The sequence below is a fragment of the Desmodus rotundus genome, chromosome 12, assembly GCF_022682495.2.
Source record: "Desmodus rotundus isolate HL8 chromosome 12, HLdesRot8A.1, whole genome shotgun sequence".
NCBI lineage: Eukaryota > Metazoa > Chordata > Mammalia > Chiroptera > Phyllostomidae > Desmodus > Desmodus rotundus.
The window spans coordinates 87967815-87987644 of NC_071398.1; the positions used below are offsets into that span (position 1 = coordinate 87967815).

The 19830-nt window shown below is 36.0% G+C and overlaps 1 protein-coding gene and 2 non-coding genes across 5 annotated transcripts in view; all 3 read left to right on the top strand.

The window, feature by feature from the left end:
* TPR (translocated promoter region, nuclear basket protein) overlaps positions 1 to 19830 on the top strand; it is a 58974-nt gene that overhangs the window by 6282 nt on the left and 32862 nt on the right. For all 3 annotated transcript variants that reach the window (XM_024552493.4, XM_024552501.4, XM_024552511.4), the window contains exons 8-25: positions 285 to 377; positions 781 to 861; positions 942 to 1029; positions 3658 to 3798; positions 4219 to 4310; positions 4799 to 4996; positions 8017 to 8124; positions 9055 to 9281; positions 9920 to 10083; positions 10517 to 10650; positions 10735 to 10883; positions 12638 to 12800; positions 14235 to 14369; positions 14864 to 15004; positions 15984 to 16149; positions 17198 to 17364; positions 18299 to 18451; positions 18874 to 18990. In XM_024552493.4, the coding sequence (XP_024408261.3) occupies positions 285 to 377; positions 781 to 861; positions 942 to 1029; positions 3658 to 3798; positions 4219 to 4310; positions 4799 to 4996; positions 8017 to 8124; positions 9055 to 9281; positions 9920 to 10083; positions 10517 to 10650; positions 10735 to 10883; positions 12638 to 12800; positions 14235 to 14369; positions 14864 to 15004; positions 15984 to 16149; positions 17198 to 17364; positions 18299 to 18451; positions 18874 to 18990 (2517 nt within the window). The remainder of the gene's footprint in view (positions 1 to 284; positions 378 to 780; positions 862 to 941; positions 1030 to 3657; positions 3799 to 4218; positions 4311 to 4798; positions 4997 to 8016; positions 8125 to 9054; positions 9282 to 9919; positions 10084 to 10516; positions 10651 to 10734; positions 10884 to 12637; positions 12801 to 14234; positions 14370 to 14863; positions 15005 to 15983; positions 16150 to 17197; positions 17365 to 18298; positions 18452 to 18873; positions 18991 to 19830) is intronic.
* LOC112299159 (small nucleolar RNA SNORA66) lies at positions 5267 to 5395 on the top strand. Its single transcript, XR_002974222.2, has one exon. It is a non-coding gene; the product is annotated as a small nucleolar RNA SNORA66 (small nucleolar RNA).
* Positions 10886 to 10988, top strand: LOC112299123 (U6 spliceosomal RNA). The gene has a single exon (XR_002974215.2). It is a non-coding gene; the product is annotated as a U6 spliceosomal RNA (small nuclear RNA).

Sequence of the window (19830 nt, forward strand, 5' to 3'; positions counted from 1 at the left end):
TAAAATTTATTATATTCTTTGAGGAATTTTGGTACTACTACTATGTTATGGTATATCTTTCCTAAGACATGTTTAAGAAGTGGTGATAAGTTTTTGTGAACTAAATCCAAACGTGTTTGTTTGTGAGCTATTATTTTCATTTTCTCAAATATCCATATTTTATATAAAATGTTTTTTAGGGTGTGGGGAATTATTTTGCACTTAGTTGTTAGCTAAACTTCCTATCAAATTAATTTCAGTTAATACAGCATTCTCCCCTGTCCAACTCTACTTTTTGTTTCTAGGTTACTAGAATGGAAGAACAGATGAACAGCTTAAAAACATCAAATGAGAATCTTCAAAAGCATGTAGAGGATCTGTTGACCAAACTGAAAGAGGTATAGTGACTATTTTATAATGCCTCTTTTACAAAAATACTACAGCATTTATGAAACTGTTACTTTATGAAGCTATGTTATGATTTGCACTGTTCCTGGCACTGTAAAATAGGATACTTACCTAATCATACATAACAGTTATATGCTGTATCCAAAGTAATGCCTAAAAATGAGTGTCATTAGCTTAATATTAAGTATTCCACTTTTATATAAAAATGTCATTAATATTTATCCTTAAAGTAATTCATCTTTATCATGAAAACTAATTTTAATTTAAGGTTTTAATTTTATCTTATTTCTATACAAAACAAGTATTTTGTTTGTATGGTGTTTGATAATCATTCTAAATTCAGTTCAAATGTGTCTGCTGTAATTGGTTGGTTGGTTGGTTGGTTTGTTTCAGGCCAAGGAACAACAGGCCAGTATGGAAGAGAAATTCCACAATGAATTAAATGCTCACATAAAACTCTCTAATCTATACAAGGTAGGAATCCTACCACACCTTTTAGGGCCCTAATGCTACTTTGTTGCATGTTTTGGTAACTTTCTGAGATTGGATTTTAGAGTGCTGCGGATGACTCAGAGGCAAAGAGCAATGAGCTGACCCGAGCAGTGGATGAACTACACAAGCTTTTGAAAGAAGCTGGAGAAGGTAACTTTTCAATTATACGAAGATTATTTTGTTTTTAGATAGAAGGTACTTTTTTCTTTACCTTTCTATAGTTTGTTGGATTTAGAAGTTAGATTAACTATATAGGGACACAAACTTTAGTATAAAAGATTCTGGATTTTCAGTAAATAGTGTGTTTAAAAATACAGTGTTTTTCTCTTTTGTTCAGCTAATAACCTCTTGTATAATATGATTTTTAATAGAAAATTTTTCTTCTGTTTTTAAAATACTTTGATTAATACATAGGGGTTTATAGTTTGGATACTCTCACTTTTTAAAAAAAATATATTTTATTGATTGTGCTATTACAGTTGTCCCATTTTCCCCCTTCACTCCCCTCCTCCCTGCACACCCCTTCCCTCCCACATTCCCCCACTTTAGTTCATGTCCATAGGTCATACATATAAGTTCTTTGGCTTCTACATTTCCTATACTATTCTTACCCTTCCTCCGTCTATTTTCTACCTACCATTTATGCTACTTATTCTCTGTACCTTTCCCCCCTTCTCCCCCTCCCACTCCCCTATTGATATCCCTCCATGTGATCTCCATTTCTGTGATTCTGTTCCTGTTCTAGTTGTTTGCTTAGTTTGCTTTTGGTTTTGTTTTAGGTGTGGTTGTTATTAACTGTGAATTTGCTGTCATTTTACTGTTCATATTTTTTATCTTCTTTTTCTTAGATAAATCCCTTTAACATTTCATATAATAAGGTCTTGGTGACCATGAACTCCTTTAACTTGACCTTATCTGAGAAGCACTTTATCTTCCCTTCCATTCTAAATGAGAGCTTTGCTGGATAGAGCAATCTTAGATTGTAGGTCCTTGCCTTTCATGACTTGGAGTACTTCTTTCCAGCCCCTTCTTGCCTGTAAGATCTCTTTGGAGAAATCAGCTGATAGTCTTATGGGAACTCCTTTGTAGGTAACTGTGTCCTTTTCTCTTGCTGCTTCTAAGATTCTCTCCTCTTTAATCTTGGGTAATATAATTATGATGTGCCTTGGTGTGTGCTTCCTTGGGTTCAACTTCTTTGGGACTCTCTGAGCTTCCTGGAAGTCTATTTCCTTTGCCAGATTGGGGAAATTCTCCTTCATGATTTGTTCAGATAAGTTTTCAATTTTTTGGTCTTCCTCTTCTCCTTCTGGCACCCCTATAATTCGGATGTTGGACCATTTAAAGATGTCCTGAAGGTTCCTAAGCCTCTCCTCATTTTTTTTGAATTCTTGTTTCTTCTTTTCTGGTTGGATGTTTCTTTCTTCCTTCTGGTCCATACCGTTGATTTGAGTCCCTGTTTCCTTCCCATCACTGTTAGCTCCCTGTACATTTTCCTTTATTTCCCTTAATGCAGCCTTCATTTTTTCATCTAATTTGCATCTAAATTCAACCAGTTCTATGAGCATCCTGATTACCAGTGTTTTGAACTGTGCATCTGAATGGTTGGCTGTCTCTTCGTCACTTAGTTGTATTTTTTTCTGGTGCTTTGATCTGTTCTTTCATTTGGGCCATTTTTTTTTTCTTGGAACACCTGTTATGTAAAGGGGCGGAACCTTAGGTATTCACCAGGGCGGGGTAACCCAAGCCTCTGCACTGTGACGTAGTATGTGGGGAAGGGGTCCGGGAGGGAACAATGGCGTTTGCTCCACTCTCTGCTGGACCACAGTCATTTCCCTCGCTCCCTACAATCAAATTGGGCCCCTGTGGTACTGCTTCCTGGGTGGGTGGTTTGTGTACATTCTGGGACCCTGTGGGTCTCTCCAACGAACTCTCTTGTGAGGCTGGGAGTTTCTCCCGCTGCCACCTCAACCCCCAAGAGGTTTTCAGTCAGTGGTTTGAAGGTTATTTCCTCTCACTGGGACCCTGGGTTGCATGGTCTATTTCGCTCCCCAGTTGTTCCTCCCGGTTTATCTGTGCACAAATGTGGGACCACTGGGTCCTCCAGCTGCCGCCTTGCCACGAGTCTTGTCCGCCCCGGCTGCCCGTCTCCGCCCCTCCTACTGGTCTGGATGAATGTTTCTTCTTTATCTCCTTGGTTATCGAACTACCATACAGTTGGATTTTCTGTCAGTTCTCATTGTTTTTTGTTTTTAAATTGTTGTCCTTCTTTTGGTTGTGTGAGGAGACACAGTGTATCTACCTACGCCTCCATCTTGGCCAGAAGTCTAGTTTGGGTACTCTCTTAATGCATAAGTAAGACTGACTTAAATTATAAATAGTGTATTTTAAAGTCCTTGATTTTCTTATATTTTCTTATATAATTTCTTATATTTCTTTTTTTGAAATGTAAGTTATTTATGTATGATTTTTTTCAGTTATTTCCTATGCTGTAGACTAAAGATCAGATAAAACCAAAGAGATACTTAGAGGCACTCTTTTTACAATTTGAGTTCCCTTATTTTCCCTGTGAATAGGAGACATCAAAAGGAGAAATAGATTCACCAGGCCAGGACATTTCAGGAATTACAAGTAGAACAAGAGCTATCAGTGGGTGATAACTGTCAGCTGCAGCCTAAAATTTAGTATTGTCTGACGGAGGGAAAAATGACTGTTCTGTTACATTTTATAAGCTCCAACATTTTAATTATGTTTGAATATTGTCTTCAAAAATGTTTTTAGCAAATAAAGCAATTCAAGATCATCTTCTAGAGGTGGAGGAATCTAAAGAACAAATGGAAAAAGAAATGCTTGAGAAAATAGGGAAATTGGAGAAGGAACTAGAGAATGCAAATGACCTGCTTTCGGCCACAAAACGGAAAGGTATGGATTAAGATGCTTATTAATGTCTGGAAATCCTAGCGCTTCCCTACATGGGTCTCACTTAATTTTTCTAATAGAATTTCTCTGTCATTTTTGGTGTAGGAAACTCCATTGAGCTATAGCATTAGAATGTATTTTTAGTTTAAAATTAGTACTTTATGTATATTTTTACTGTATTGTCAGAGAGAAGTATTATTTGGTCACATGTAATTGTGTGTCAGTTTCAGAGTATTTTAAATTATATTTACAGCATGATTGTTGGAATTGAGTTGTGTTAATTACTGTTTGGTGTCATTTTTAGATCTTTGCAGAAATTTGTATGTAATGTACTGTAGGTGTCACGTCTTACTTGAAAAACATATTAGCACCTTTGGTTTGCAGTTTTACATAAATACAGTAGATTTCTTTGTGTTGGCACAGGAGCCGTACTGTCTGAAGAAGAGCTCACAGCCATGTCCCCCACTGCGGCAGCTGTAGCTAAGATAGTGAGACCTGGCATGAAGCTCACTGAGGTAGGAGTGCTGTTACATACTGTTATTTTCCTTTGGCAGGAGTGTTCAGATCTCTCTGAAATGAATCTAAGAAAAATTATTCTTAAAATGATCTGAAGATAAATGTATCACACTGGGAAAGGCTTTCTTGGTTCCTAGTTCTGTATAACATAGTAAATATTTCCATCTTTTTAAGTGCTAATGAATGTTTATCATGAAGATGGAGTATATATGCTTATGTTTTTTATATTTTATTAATTTTTAAAAAAATTATTTTATTTTTGATCAATTACAGTTGTCTGCATTTTCTCCCCACCCCTCTACCCACCCCTAGCCAAACCCACCTCCCTCCCCTGCTTCCACCCTCTCCCTTGGTTTTGTCCATGTGTCCTTTATAGTAGTTCCTGAAAACCCTTCTCCCCACTGTCCCTTCCCCGTCCCCTCTGGCTAGAATATATATACTTAGATTCTTATGCCTACGTTTGAAACAAACCCTCTTCTACTTTCAGTTGTATAATGCTTATGTGGAAACTCAGGATCAGTTGCTCTTGGAGAAACTAGAGAACAAAAGAATCAATAAGTACTTAGATGAAATCGTAAAAGAAGTTGAAGCCAAAGCACCGATTTTGAAACGCCAGCGCGAGGAGTATGAACGTGCACAGAAAGCTGTGGCGAGTTTATCGGTTAAGCTTGAACAAGCTATGAAGGTTGGTTCCTTTCCTAAATTTGGGCTCTGGGAAAAATCCATGTAAGAAACAGTAATTAGACATTAAAGTTTGTCATTACATTATGAGACACCTGTAATCACAAAATGTTCTACCTTTATTCGGCTCACATTGTGAGAACCTTCTATGTTTTCTAAGACATTGAGGATCATTTCTGTAGGGTTCCGTAACAGGTGATAAATCGCCACTTCAGATACATCTTTGTAATAGAATGCTTCAGAATGTAGCAGTCTCTCTTTGTCGAACATTGTGGTGCAAACTTGATCACTAACTCTGCGTGATGTTCCTGAGGTGAGGAGAACCAGGTTTGCTAAATTGTGGTGATAGAAAAATATTAGCTTCAGAAGCTACTGAGGTGGTCCATTCTATCCTAGTACAATGTAGAAAAAAAAAAGTTGTGATCCTTTTGTCTAGAAATGATACAATTGTTTCACCTTAGGCAAGAACATTTTTATACCATTTCACAATGTGGCAAATCTTCATTTCATTTACATTGTCTGTGTTTTAATTTTTTTAAATCCTCACTCAAGGATATATCCATTGATTCCAGAGAGAAGAAGAAAAACACTGATTCTAGAGGAACATCAGTAGGTTGCCACCTGAACATGCCCCCAACCGGGGTCTGAACCCGCACCCAAGGCATGTGCCCTGACTGGGAATTGAACCAATAGCCTTTTGGTTTATGGGACAGTGCTCCAACCCACTGAGCCACACTGGCTAGGCTATATATATTTTCACTGTTCCTTTACATGTCAAAACGACCAAGGAAATTCATAGATGTCTTTATCCTCTTAAGATTCCCTTTTAATGCATAATATTTAAATAAGATTATAGTCTGATAATTTTACGTTTAGGGCACAACTATTAATATTATTGAGAAATCTTTAAGATTTGTCAAAGTTTTTTTGAGGAAATTCAATTAAATCAATTTGTATCTGCTGTTATAGACTGATACATTTCCTTTATTCCTCCCCTCTTTTCCTTTCCTTTCCTTTCCCGCCTCCCTCCCTCCCTTCCTTCCAAAATATGAATAAATTGTATCCTTCACTCAAACTTAAACTTGTATTGCTATTGCTACTAAAATTTAGACAGCAGTTTAAATCGGGATATATCTGATTGTCTTTCTCCTGAATCAGATGATGTCTACCAGTTGTGCTTTCACAGAATATTGGCTTTTTGACACCCCCTTTCTTCATCTGGTTTGAAACGTGATCCCTTAGATCTAATTAGAGCTTGAGTTTTTCCACTGTTGAGAGTGAGCATTTTGTCTGGAGCTTATTGTCTGAAGGGGATAGAGAGTGAGGTAGAGGGGCTTAAGCATCAGAAAAAAGCAGCTATTAATTATGGGAAAAGCTATTTTTCACTAATGTACAGGTACAGTACCACAACTCCCTTAACTGCTTTTTTTATAACTGCCGAAGAATGTTAAAGTAATTACTGTGGCATTTTTTATAGCCGTATCTTCTGTCCATAATATACATCATGTGCCCTTCAGTCTAGATTCTGTGATGATTATTTGAGTTTTAGGGTTTTATAACCAAATAACTTCCTTCCTTGACATCTTAATTAATCCCATTTTGAATTCAGTAGATTTGTATTATTAGAATAGTTCGTGAATATTCGCTTGCTTCGTTTTGTCACAGACTAGTTGTTTTTGAAATTGGTTTGTACGCAGCTTTAGGGCAGTGCGCTACTTAAAACTCCAGGATAAATAGGAGCCATCTTTTACTTGAATAGTACTTTTAAATTTTTCATTTGAAAACAGTGTATTACAAAGCCAAATTTGTGTGGGTTTGAAGTAACACGCAACGCCTCAAAGATATTTTGTGCTCGTGTGAGGCCCCTTAAAGCTGCCTCTGCACCCCTGCGGGTACTGTGATGCACAGCTTTGCAGGGCACTGTATGTATTACTGTGTGTTTTGTTGTCGGTTTGTGTTCTTTTACAGCTTTGTAACGTTTGCCACTGATAATTTAGAATTAATTCTTAATTTGTTTTTTACAAAGTCAAGTTTTTTATGCGTCTTACCCAGCATTTCTTACTTATTTGGTATTTATTTTCAGGTAACCAGTGTAATAAAGATTATCATTGTAATATAGTCCTTTCTTTTTGTCTTAGTAACAAAACTTTTGAGATTATCTAACGTGGTGGTGTGGCCATAAGATTGTAAGTGACAGTTAACTGGAGAGAGTGGCACGTTGCCCATCGTTTTCATGTAGTGATGAACATTATGATGAGCAATCCCTGAGATACTAAGAAATACGTGTATTCGTATTGAGTTGGCCAAAACAGTTCATTTAGTTTTTTCCATACAATGGCTCTGGTAGTGTCTTTAACTTCATTTGAGACAATTGTCTTAGACTATACTGTGACAACTGTCACGTTAGTGTGCACTTAAAAATCTAGCAAAATTGGTGAGTTTTTGTGCAGCCATTTTAATATTAAAGATGGAGGAAAATACACAACATTTTTGGCATATTATGCTTTCTTATTTCAAGAAAGGTAAAAACCCAACTGAAACAGTAAATGATTTGTGCAGTGTATGGAAAATGTACTGTGACCAATCAAATGTGTCAAAAGTGATTTGCAAAGTTTCTTGGTACTGTTGACATTTTGGCCAAATAATTCTTTGCTGTGGGGCTGTCTTATTTATGCCCTGGAAGATGTTTTTACAGCACCTCTGGCCTCTACTTACTAGAAGGCAATAGCAGGAGATACCTGACATCATCAAATATCCAAATCAGTAAGTTATTGGTGAAAATGAAGAATGTGTCTTTTATTTTACAGAAAAAAACTAAACAGACGTTTTGGGCAAACCAATATTTATGAAGAATTTCTCTTGAGGGACTATTATATAGAATATATGTTATATTGAATGTGTTTAGTTCATAAGTTGATGACTATGGTGTTTGAGCAGTGTGTGTTTTTGTTACTCATTTACTGCTTCATTTGTATAGATCTTACATGGAAATACAGAATTTTAACTTGAATTTACACTTTATAGGAAATTCAGCGATTGCAGGAGGACACGGATAAAGCCAACAAACATTCATCTGTACTTGAAAGAGACAATCAGAGAATGGAAATTCAAATAAAAGATCTTTCACAACAGGTTAGAATTTTTTTCCTTTCCTCTTTTCGTTTCCCCTAAACCAGTGGCCCGGGAATGTTTGAATCTGTTTCTTGTATCTAAGAGAGAACTAGCACATACGAAGTTTTCATCAGTTAGGGACACTGCTCTAGCAGAGCTGCAGCCTAGGCAGTGACCTTTCATAGCCCCTCCCTTTTTTTCTCTTAAGTGTTTGATGAATTTTCAGGTTATAGGTACTGGTTGTAATAAATGAAATAATTCAAAGATAAATAAAATTTCTTTCCCCCTGCCCATGTCCCAGAGTATAACAAATAACAGACTTCTATGTGTTCTTTCATGTCATTCTTTTTACATGTAGAAACGTGAGCAAATATAAACATGTATAAGTTTTCTGTGTTTTTACTGATACAAAGCTATGCCATATTCATTACTCTGCCAGTTTTTTTTTAACTGAACTAGTCAGGAAATGTAGACCTATTTTGGTCATATATTTTACTTTAATTTTTGTTTGTGGGTCTACACACAACACTAAATTTTTGTCTAAATGGATTTAAAATCTATTATTCACTCTTCTGCTTCATTATACAGTACGTACGTAAGGAAGCAAGTGCTAGCATAGTTGTACACAATCGGTATACATTTCTGTGTATTGTATTGCATCATTGTTTTACAAAAACTGAATAATGCTTCTGGAATTGTAATGTGGCTGCTTTTTAAAGATAACAGCTTTCATTACATACTTTATAGAAAAAATGAAAATTTTTTCATTAAACATTTTTGGGTTTTAATATTTAAAGTGATATGATTGATATTTTGGCTTTTAAGATAATTTAATACAAGTTGATGGTGTTTATAAAGTAACATTTTTATTTGAAAATTTTTCTTCTAAACATTTCCAGAATCAAAGCCAACACTCTTCAATATTTCATAATGTTAACACTTTCTTTTTAGATTAGAGTGCTTTTGATGGAACTTGAAGAAGCAAGGGGTAACCATGTAATTCGTGATGAGGAAGTAAGCTCTGCTGATATAAGCAGTTCATCTGAAGTGATATCCCAGCACCTAGTATCTTACAGAAACATCGAGGAGCTTCAACAGCAAAATCAGCGTCTGTTAGTGGCTCTTAGGGAACTTGGGGAAACCAGAGAAAGAGAAGAACAAGAAACAACTTCATCCAAGTAAGCTATGGACTGCCTTGATGTGTTCAGCAAACGTTTATTGAAAACTGCTTACGTATCCCCTAGTAGTGCAGGCTGGAATATAGTAATTTAGGAGAGAGAAAGAAATTGAGCAACAATACCAAGAAAAACAATTCTCTCAGGGGACTCAGTTTGTGGATGAGCTTGGTGACTAGATAAGTAAGGAGGTAATTTTAGTCCAGCATGATCAGGGCTATAATAAAAACCTACTCGTGTGAGCTTTAAGGTAGAGGACCTAGCCTAGATTTTAGAGAACACACCAGACTTCAGAGAGAAGATATGTAGGAATTCCTCAAGCAAAGTAAAGAATTTGTTTTAGTGTGTTTGGTGCTACAGGAGGAGGAGTGGCTATGAAAGCAAAAACTCTAGAGTTTAGACTGAGTGGAATTGGTTTAATTTTTGCAAACAAATTTTTTAGATGACAGTGATGAGTACTTGCCTCCTTTATGGTGGGTCTTTGAAAGTGGTAATTACAATGTCAGTAGAAGAAAGGAAGGATAAGAGAGAAAAATAGGATGCTTAATGATAGATGGTAAAATACTTAGTCCGTGTTATACAGTAGAGATTATAACTGCCACTCAATGTGAGTGAAATAGACTTGGGATAATTTTTTGTAGAATTACTGAGCTTCAGCTCAAACTTGAGAGCGCCCTCACTGAACTAGAACAACTCCGTGGGTCCCGACAACATCAGATGCAGCTGGTTGATTCCATAGTTCGTCAACGTGATATGTACCGTATTTTGTTGTCACAAACAACAGGTGTTGTCATCCCTTTACAAGGTAGGTTTCTATGTCTTACCTTAAAAGTATCAAGTATTTGGGGTGATTTTTTGAAATGGATATTAGGAATGGATTTTGCAACATAAGCAGCATGCACTCTATTTGACCACCACATGTGATTGGTCATAACAGGTCTTCAGCCCTAACACATGCTATTGTTTTAGGTATTATTAAGAAAGTAGAAATGCTGACCATCGTTGAAAAGTGTGCATCTTAAAATCAATTAATCATATTTATTTTGGTCATGTTTTAACATTTAATCTGCAAATTTATTTAATCAGAAGCCAAAAGTAATCTTAATAGGTTATTTAGTAGACTCCTTGCTTCATAATTTCTGTAATCTGTGATCTCTTAAGTAAGCCTAGTTTGTTGGTTTTGGTAATGATATATTTGCAAAGAAATGTTATATCATTTTTTTCCCACATTTCTGAAGCTTCAAGCTTGGACGATATTTCACTCCTTTCAACTCCAAAACGTTCAAGTACATCACAGACTGTTTCCACTCCTACTTCAGTACCTGTCATTGAGTCGGCAGAGGCTATAGAAGCCAAGGCTGCCCTTAAACAGGTAAAGATCCCACCTTTACACCTTTATTTTGGGTTAGGTTTTTTGATAACAGTGTCATCTTCTAATAAGTTCTCTAATATTTAGTTGCAGGAAATTTTTGAGAACTACAAAAAGGAAAAGGCAGATAATGAAAAACTACAAAATGAGCAGCTTGAGAAACTTCAGGAGCAAGTCACAGATCTGCGATCGCAAAACACCAAAATATCTACACAGCTAGATTTTGCTTCTAAACGGTGAGTTTCATTTGTTCATATTCTAAAATTGGGATGGTACAGAGAAGATTGGCGTGGTCCCTGCACAAGGATGACTTGTAAATTTGTGAAGCGTTCCTTGTTTTTTAACTTTGGGTGGTGGGCGTGCCATACAATATACAGGTGATGTATCAGAATTGTACACTTGAAACCTATATAGTTTTATTAGCCAATGTCATCTCAGTAAATTTAATTTTGAAAAAGAGATCACATTTAGATTATCAAAAAAAATTAATGAAGTCCAAATGGCATACTTCAGTGTTCAGTGAACCAAAATCAGGGGTTAATTTGCGTAGTATTACTTTTTTGTGGACCATAATCCAGATGAGAAGCTATGGGTGTTGTATTTTAATATTGGTTAACGATTTCCTTGGGCCATTGCTGAGAAACCCAGATAGTTTTTTAAAACTGGAGTTTATGTGAGAGACGTTGCTAGAATTCCTTCCTGGCAGTGAAAGGCCTGTGGTTTCTGTGGGACATAATTATTTTATAAATGCCCCAGAGGATAAGCATGATGTGAGCAATTTCATTCATTCTTTTCTATTTTAGGTAGAAGACACCCAGGTCTTCTAGATAGTTTATTTTGGGAAAATGCACTTTCTTGGTCACTTAAAAAGGAATGATAGTAAACTTCATTCCATAGTTGTTGTTAGGTCAATTGAATACTTGTTAGCTTAACAAGTAGGACAAACTTTATTTCTGTGTATATAGGCACAACCTTGGAGATACCACAGGTTCAGTTCCAGGCTACTGTGACGAAATGAGTATCACAGTAAAGCGCGTCACACATATTGTTTCCCAGCGCATAAAAAAGCTGTGTTTACACTCTACAGTAGTATGTTAAGTGTGCATTATGCCTAAAACATAATGTATGTACCTTAATTTCAAAGTGTTTTATTGCTTAAAAATGCTAACCATCATCTGAACCTTTAACAAGTAATGATCTTTTTGATGGTGGAGGGTCTTGCCTTGGCGTTCATAAAAATGCGGTATCTATAGCCCTGGCTGGTGTGGTTCAGTGGATTGAGTGCCAGCCTGCGAACTGAAGAGTCGCCAGTTCAATTCCCAGTCAGGGTACATGCCTCGGTTGCGGGCCAGGTCCCCAGTTTGAGGCAACCACCATTCATGTTTCTCTTTCTTCCTCCTTTCCCCTCTCTCTAGAAATAAATAAATGGAATATATTTTTTAAAAATGCAGCATCTACAAAGTGCAGTGAAACGAGGTTTGCTATACAACATGTTTTTGTAAGGATATGGCAGGCAGTTAACCTCTATAAATTTCAAGTTTGATATTCAAAATAGAAGCATCCTTTTTCCCTTATGTTCATAGTTCTAGCCAGCCATTTGCTAAGATTTCAAGCAAAGCACATAAGGAAATGGAGAGTTATAGCGGAAAATAGAAAGGCAAAAATCTGTTACTAACAATGCATAAATACCTAAAATTGGATACTGCATTTTGGTGAGTGTCTAGTGTATCAACATTGTATTGGCATTATTTTCAATATGGTTAAAATTCTTGGAAATGAACAAGATTAAAAAGTTAATTCAGCTTGAAATATAGTGCTTATTTAGAGTTTAAATTAAACTGCTAACTTTGAAGTTGAGGAAAAAAGGTATCACATTACAAAGCCACTTTTTTAAATATACTTAATTATTTTAAATTAAGCTAATGTGAAATTCTTTAAGGAACTGAACTAGGACGTAGTATCTTACAGAACTACCTTTCTTTCATATAAGGTATGAAATGCTGCAAGATAATGTGGAAGGATACCGCCGAGAAATAACATCCCTACAGGAGAGAAATCAGAAGCTCACTGCTACGACGCAAAAGCAGGAACAGATCATCAATACGATGACACAGGATTTGAGAGGAGCGAACGAAAAGCTGGCTGTTGCAGAAGTAAGACCAGTGTCTCTCATCTGGCCTGCCTTATAAATTGCATTTGTCATTTGTTTTTTTAGTCTTTACTTTGATTTTACTGTTTGGCATGACATAGATACTTGAGAGGTTTGTGTATTACAAGTCTTTATTACATAGTTTCCAAATACAGGTGGCCCTTGAGCAAGGTTTGAACTGCACAGGTCCACTTATCCATGAATCTGCTTATACGTGAACCCAGTGTAAGTAAACCTGTGCAGTTCAAGTCCATGTCGTTCAAGGGTCAACAGTAGTTAGATCCAAAGTTGGAAATCTGTACGTGGAGGGCCAGCCTCCCTGTGTGGCTGATTGGTGCCCCAAGTTGCTACACTGTTGAAGGCTCAGCTGTATCCAGTTGTGTATCAGCTGGGTGACTGTTTCTGTTCAAACTGAAGGAGAAGTTTGTTTTTCTATACTAAGATTTCCTTACAAGTCTTCCATTTCAAAATAAATTTGTAAATCACTCTTTCCATAGTTGTAACAAAGACAAATGAATATTTTTCTTGCTTATTTTTAATAAAAGACAATTAAAGATTTCATTAGCATTGAAATATATTTCTGAATTTCTCCATGAATGTAAATGTTTACCAGAAATTGACAGTACTTTCAACTAAATACTGAATTCTTTGATGACTAATTTTTATGAATTGTTTTGCTTTTTTATTATGTCTCAACCTTTGATCATTACATGTGAACTAGGTGAAGTTGTCCCCCATTTTACTTGTTGAAAAACAGACTCAAAAGCTAAGTAATTTGCCTATTTTGGTACAGTTATGCAATATGAGTTGGTTGGGACTTAAACATAGGTTTTCTGAATCTGTTGGCTATTTTCTCTTATTTTTATCTTGCTCCCATTCCTTTCCGGGGAATGCTTTTTTTCAAAATGGTGGAGATAGTTTGATAATTGGTAGTTTATGACTTATGTAAATATGAATACTTTGAGGATATTGATCTTCAGATCACCCTCCCAGTGGCCCTGAGACTTAGAGTCTATTCTTCATGGGGGACGAAAAGGTTTAAATACATCAGTCAGTACTCATCAGGTAGTAACCATGCCACCTTACAAAACTTGCGTAATTTAATAGCATGCAAGTATGACTGTAGCATAATTTTGCAATTTTTTCTTTTACTCTTGACATTTTAGATTTTTTGCTCATTGTTTTAAAGCCTTATTTTTAAACCAAACAAATTGGAACTATTTTTGGTAAAAGCAAGATTTTTTCCTTTGATCCATTGGTGTTTCCAGTTATTTTTGCCTCATATTTCAACACATGTAACTAAGTTATATTTTCTTACATAGTTTCTAATTAGCACTAAGGAATATGGAGTGATGAAGGAGCATACTAATTTTATAATTGTATTATTGCATTTGACACATTGTTTTCCAACATGTTTTTCATTTGTAACTTCCTCAAGGTAAGAGCAGAAAATTTGAAAAAGGAAAAGGAAATGCTTAAGTTGTCAGAAGTTCGTCTTTCTCAGCAAAGAGAATCTTTGTTAGCTGAACAAAGAGGGCAAAACTTACTGCTAACCAATCTGCAAACAATTCAGGTAACCAAATAAAAAGGCACATATAGAAACAATTTAAATAGTTTTAACATTGTGTCTTCTTAGTTATCTTAATTAGAAAACTTACCTGTCATTTTTGTCATGTATTATGATGATCGTTGAATTTTGAGGTTTACTGACATGTGTCAATATTCTAAGTAATATATTGAAAAAGACCTGAAATTCATGCAGTTGGCAGTTTTGATCTTCTGGTCTATATTTAAAGAGTGCTGCGCAGTCGCATTGCTTACAAGATTAAATTTGTGGGTTTTATTTTTGCTTTAAAACTTGAAATCTGAATGACTGTTGTAATATGTTTCTCTTTTTTTCCCTATTAAATAGATGTTTTAATATGTAAAATGTCAAAATAACTTTCTTAGTGTCATAGATCTTAATGTAGAAATGGGTTGTGATTCTATAATTCCCTATATCCTTTCATTTGTATTGCTTTTTGACTTTTTTCTTAAGCATAACCAAAAATCTTTTCTTTACCGTAGGGAATACTGGAGCGATCTGAAACAGAAACCAAACAAAGGCTCAGTAACCAGATAGAAAAATTGGAACATGAGATAGCTCATCTAAAAAAGAAGTTGGAAAACGAGGTGGAACAAAGGCACACACTTACTAGAAATCTAGATGTGAGTCTGCCAGGGTTCTGAATGTCTGCAGATTATGTCCAGCACTCAAACGGGTGTGCACACACTGCCGTCTTATATTTTGATGAGACTTCTTACAAACTCAAATTTTTCTTGCCTCTTTATATGCCTAACAATTTTTATTGGGTGCCATACATTGTGAGTTTTCTTCTCTGGGGTGGTGGATATTTTTGTATTCCTGAAAATCTTGAACTTTGTTCTGGGGTATGGGAAAGTTACTTGAAAAAGTTTGATTCTCTCAAGTGTTGCTTTTTATGATTTATTAGGCAGGCCCAAAGCAGTGCTCAGTCTAGAACAAATTATTCCCCGTTACTAAGGTCAGACCTTCCTGAATACTGGTCCCTGGTGTTCAGTGGATTATGAGTTTTTTCAAGCTGGCTACTGGGAACAGGCAGTAGTCCTGACTCTCTGTACCAGATACTCTTCACTCCACTCTCTTTGGATGATCTCTGCCTTGTCTGGGGTACTTTCGCGTACATGCACTGATAGGTTTTGCTGAATATTCAAGAGGATCCTCTGCAAATCACCAGGGTATTCTTATCTGTGTAGCTCTCTTCTCTCTAATAGCATATCTTATGAATTGGAGCCAATTTAGCCTTCTTGCACTCTCAGTTCTGTCTGCTCAATTCAGGTAGGTGGTTTGCTGACCTCTGCCTCATTTCCCTTTCCCTGTGCCATAGCCTACGGACACTCTTAAGTCAGTAAGCTAGGGAAATTGTACAGCTAGCCTTTCTTGTATCCTGTCTACCCATCGTTGTAAAATTGTTTCATATGTTGTGTCCGGTTTTGTTTGTTCATTTGTTTGGAGGGGAGAGGTTGTTTCAGATGGGAAGCTAAATCTGGTTTCTCTAACTCTGTCTTGGCAAGAGTTTTACAAATCTGTAAAAAGATTAACTTGAACCTCAAATTATTTAAGAATCTAAAAACAGTATTTGTAGGGTTAATGTGTTTTTTCTTATAGGTTCAACTTTTAGATACAAAGAGGCAGCTGGATACTGAGACGAATCTTCATAATAACACAAAAGAACTATTAAAAAATGCTCAAAAGGAAATTGCAACATTGAAACAGCACCTCAGTAATATGGAAGCCCAGCTTGCTTCTCAGTCCTCACAAAGAACTGGTAAAGGTAAATAAATAATTAGACTGGTAATAAAGTATTTCTTTAGAAACATTTGTAACGTCTATCAATAAATAACCTTTTCTCTGTGGATACTAGCAAAGGGAATAAAAAACACTCCATATGGTAAAGCCCAGTTTTCGGCCTGAGTTAGTAGATTTTCAGGCTTGGGAGGTTCAGAGTGGTTCTGCAGGCATCTGACCACAGTGTGCTGTCAGCTTTCTAACTGTTGGAGCCATTTATTGACACTTTAAAAACATTTCTTTTGAAGGCTAATGTTTGAACTTTAAACTCTCCCTTCTGAGATATGGTTACTTATTAAATATGTAACAATAAGGCTTATTTACAAAATAATTGATTTTGTTGCTGTCATTCAGAGCAGTCTTCCTAAGTTTTATTCGTTGATAGCCTCAGGTAAAAGATTTGTTCATTAGATTTTGTTTCTTTTTGGGAATATACCATTTCAAATGCAAAGCTTTTGTGTCCATATAATCTTTCTGTATGGTGTTATTTCTTACTAGAAGAGAAATATAAAACATAATAAAGTTACGTATGTATGTGTACATATATGTATATGTGTACACATAAATATATAGATGTATATAGTGTATGTATCATTGTAAGTCCTCTCTTATTCATACCATTTGATAAGAAATACTTCAATTGCAATTATTCCCTCTTCCAAGGATTTTAGAACATAAATGGGGCTAAATGATTAAGATTCAGTGTTTTAGAGTAAGCAGTGTTTAAATAGTAAATAATCTGGTAATTCCCTCAAGCACCTCCTCAGATTAGTGGAAATTTTTTGTATTTTTCTCTTTGAAATACCCTTACTGTCTGTATCAGAGGATTTCAAATATTTGATTTTTTTAAAAAGATGTAACACACTGACAAAATAGCTGGTTTTATTTTGGTATTCGGCATGGGTTGAAATATACTTCCTAGGTAGTTAAGTAGTTGTACATTTGAGCTTTAATCCCAGTTTTACAAACTCTTTGATAACACTTATTTCTTAGATCATTTAAAATGTGAATGTTAAGATTGTCAAATCTCTTAGGTCAGCCTAGCAACAAAGAAGATGTGGATGATCTTCTGAGTCAGCTAAGGCAGATGGAGGAACAGGTGAATGACTTGAAGGAGAGACTCAAAACAAGTACTAGTAATGTGGAACAGTACCGAGCAATGGTTACCAGTTTAGAGGAATCCCTTAACAAGGAAAAACAGGTATACACAATTTGAATTAAATTTAAATGCACTTGTTAACATTTTCTTTTAATTAGGAGCCTGCTGTGTGTAAGGCATGATGGTTAGGGTGAGTTGAGCTGATATCCTTCCGCTTACCTCTTAAAAGTGCTTGAGTCTAACCAGCAAGATTGAAACAACCCACAAAATTCATAAAACAAGGGAGGGTATAATTGCTGTAGGAAAGGTACAGATCAGATGTTGATGTGAGTGGCGGTACGTGAGGGTATTTGTCTCCTGACCAAACAGATGGCATTTTTGTACAGTCTTGGAAGTATCATTTGGATAGTCAAAGAAAGTTACTGTGTAGCAGGAACCCTCTGCCAAGGCAGGAGGGCTTCAAGAGGGTAACAGTTTGGCTAGTGTGAAGTACTGAGGAGTATAATCAAAAGTGTAATCCAGAACCAAATGTGAGATGTTTTGAATGTCCTATTTTATAAAATGATTAAATGACTCCCCCCCAACATATCATAGATGTAATTTGTTTTAGTTAGCAAGGTCAATGTCGTAGATTGAAGAACACAAAGTTCATTTTGGGAGGCCTAAACTGTGTCTAGGGCCATAGTTTTAAAAGATCCTTTTGTGGTTGGCATCATGGAAATCAAAATATGTGGGGGTAGGGGGAGTCCTTTCACGAGTAGAAAGGACACATTTGGCGAGTGGATATGCAGATTGAGGGAGAAATGAAAATTGGAAATTTCCCTTCAAAAGGGAAAAATGGCCAATGGCCAAGGTGAGAGGTAAATTGTGCTTATAGTTTTAAGTGTTTTTGAACTCTTCAATCAAGTGTTGATGGATTTTTTTTAAAGACAAACAGTGCTAGTACTTTTCAAATTTAGTTTAGATTTGGAGAAAGTAATTGTTTAATTTTAAATGTGTGTAATGTGTGTGTTCTACTGTTGGGATTGCGGTGAAGGTGACAGAGGAAGTACGTAAGAATATTGAAGTTCGTTTAAAAGAGTCGGCCGAGTTTCAGACGCAATTGGAAAAGAAGTTGATGGAAGTAGAGAAGGAAAAACAGGAACTTCAGGACGACAAGAGAAAAGCCATAGAGAGCATGGAACAACAGGTAAATTATGTTATTGACCGTGTAAATCTTGCTGTGTGTATACGGATTTGAGTTCTTTTAAATAGCGCATTAGTTACCAGTTGATACATCTCAACAGATACTGATTGAACCCAAACCCAGCAATTTGAGTTGTGTGTTTCACATCGCTCTGGCATTCTATTCCCGTTTCCTTAGATTACTTGAGACTGCATTACGGTGTAGGTCTCAGTGCTGCTCTTTGGAAGCCTCTGCCTGAGAACAGACTTTTGCAAGTATTAGTAGGGAAGGAGTATGGAGCTATAAATTTGCAGATTATATCAGGTTATAACTATCTTAAATTACTTGTAAGAAGGCCTAACTGGGCTTAAAAAAAATCTGTCCCTCAGTATCTTAAAAGTAAGTTTATAATTAACTGTGACTTTACTCATGTTCTTTCAATGCAGTTAACTGAATTAAAGAAAACACTCAGTAGTGTCCAGAATGAAGTACAAGAAGCTCTTCAGAGAGCAAGCACAGCTTTGAGCAACGAGCAGCAAGCCAGACGTGACTGTCAGGAGCAAGTAAGTGTTGCTGACTCTCGTAGCCAGTATCAATAGATGAGCTTTGATCCTGGGGGACAGTTCTTGGGGTCTGTTAACGCAATTTGGGGATTGGTGAGCCTTACAAAAATACAAGGTTATTTCCACTTTTGTGGAACTTGGACTAAGATCAGTTGAAAAATGTAGAGGAAGGCTAAACATAAATAGTGTAATAGTCATTAACAAAACAATCTTGATAACATGGGGGTGAAATACAAAGGTAGGAGTAGGAAATTAAATGTATATTTGCTCTCATTTGCAAACTTTTTTATTATTGCGGTCCACTAGTTCTGATTGTGAAACTGTATTATAGACAAGATAGCGATAACTTCCTCCGCAAAACATTTTTAGTACATTACTGAGGTTACAGACTTCTATACACCACTTTCTATAAAGCTTAAAAAATATAGAACAAAATTATTTAACTATATGTGACACACATGCCCACACATGCCTACACATGCCTGCGTAATAAAGCTTTTTACTTTTTTTATGAATAAAAAATAGTAAAACACAGTTCAGGGGGCTATTGAAATGATAGAATGAGAAATGAATATCTAAGAATATCACTAATGTTCTCATATTTGAGTTCAGTGGTATATTAGTAGCCAGTTACTTGGTCTGATCTTTACATATACATGACATGTATATGTATCACAGTTGCTTTACAAATGGGATGCAGGGGGACATGCTTCAAAGGTAAATGAGATAAAACGAATTGTCCTTTTCAGATTGCCAAACAGTATAACGTTGGAAATTAAAATCAGAGAATGTATCTATAATTCAGTTTTCAAATTATTTTCATTTATCCTAAGTTTTTGC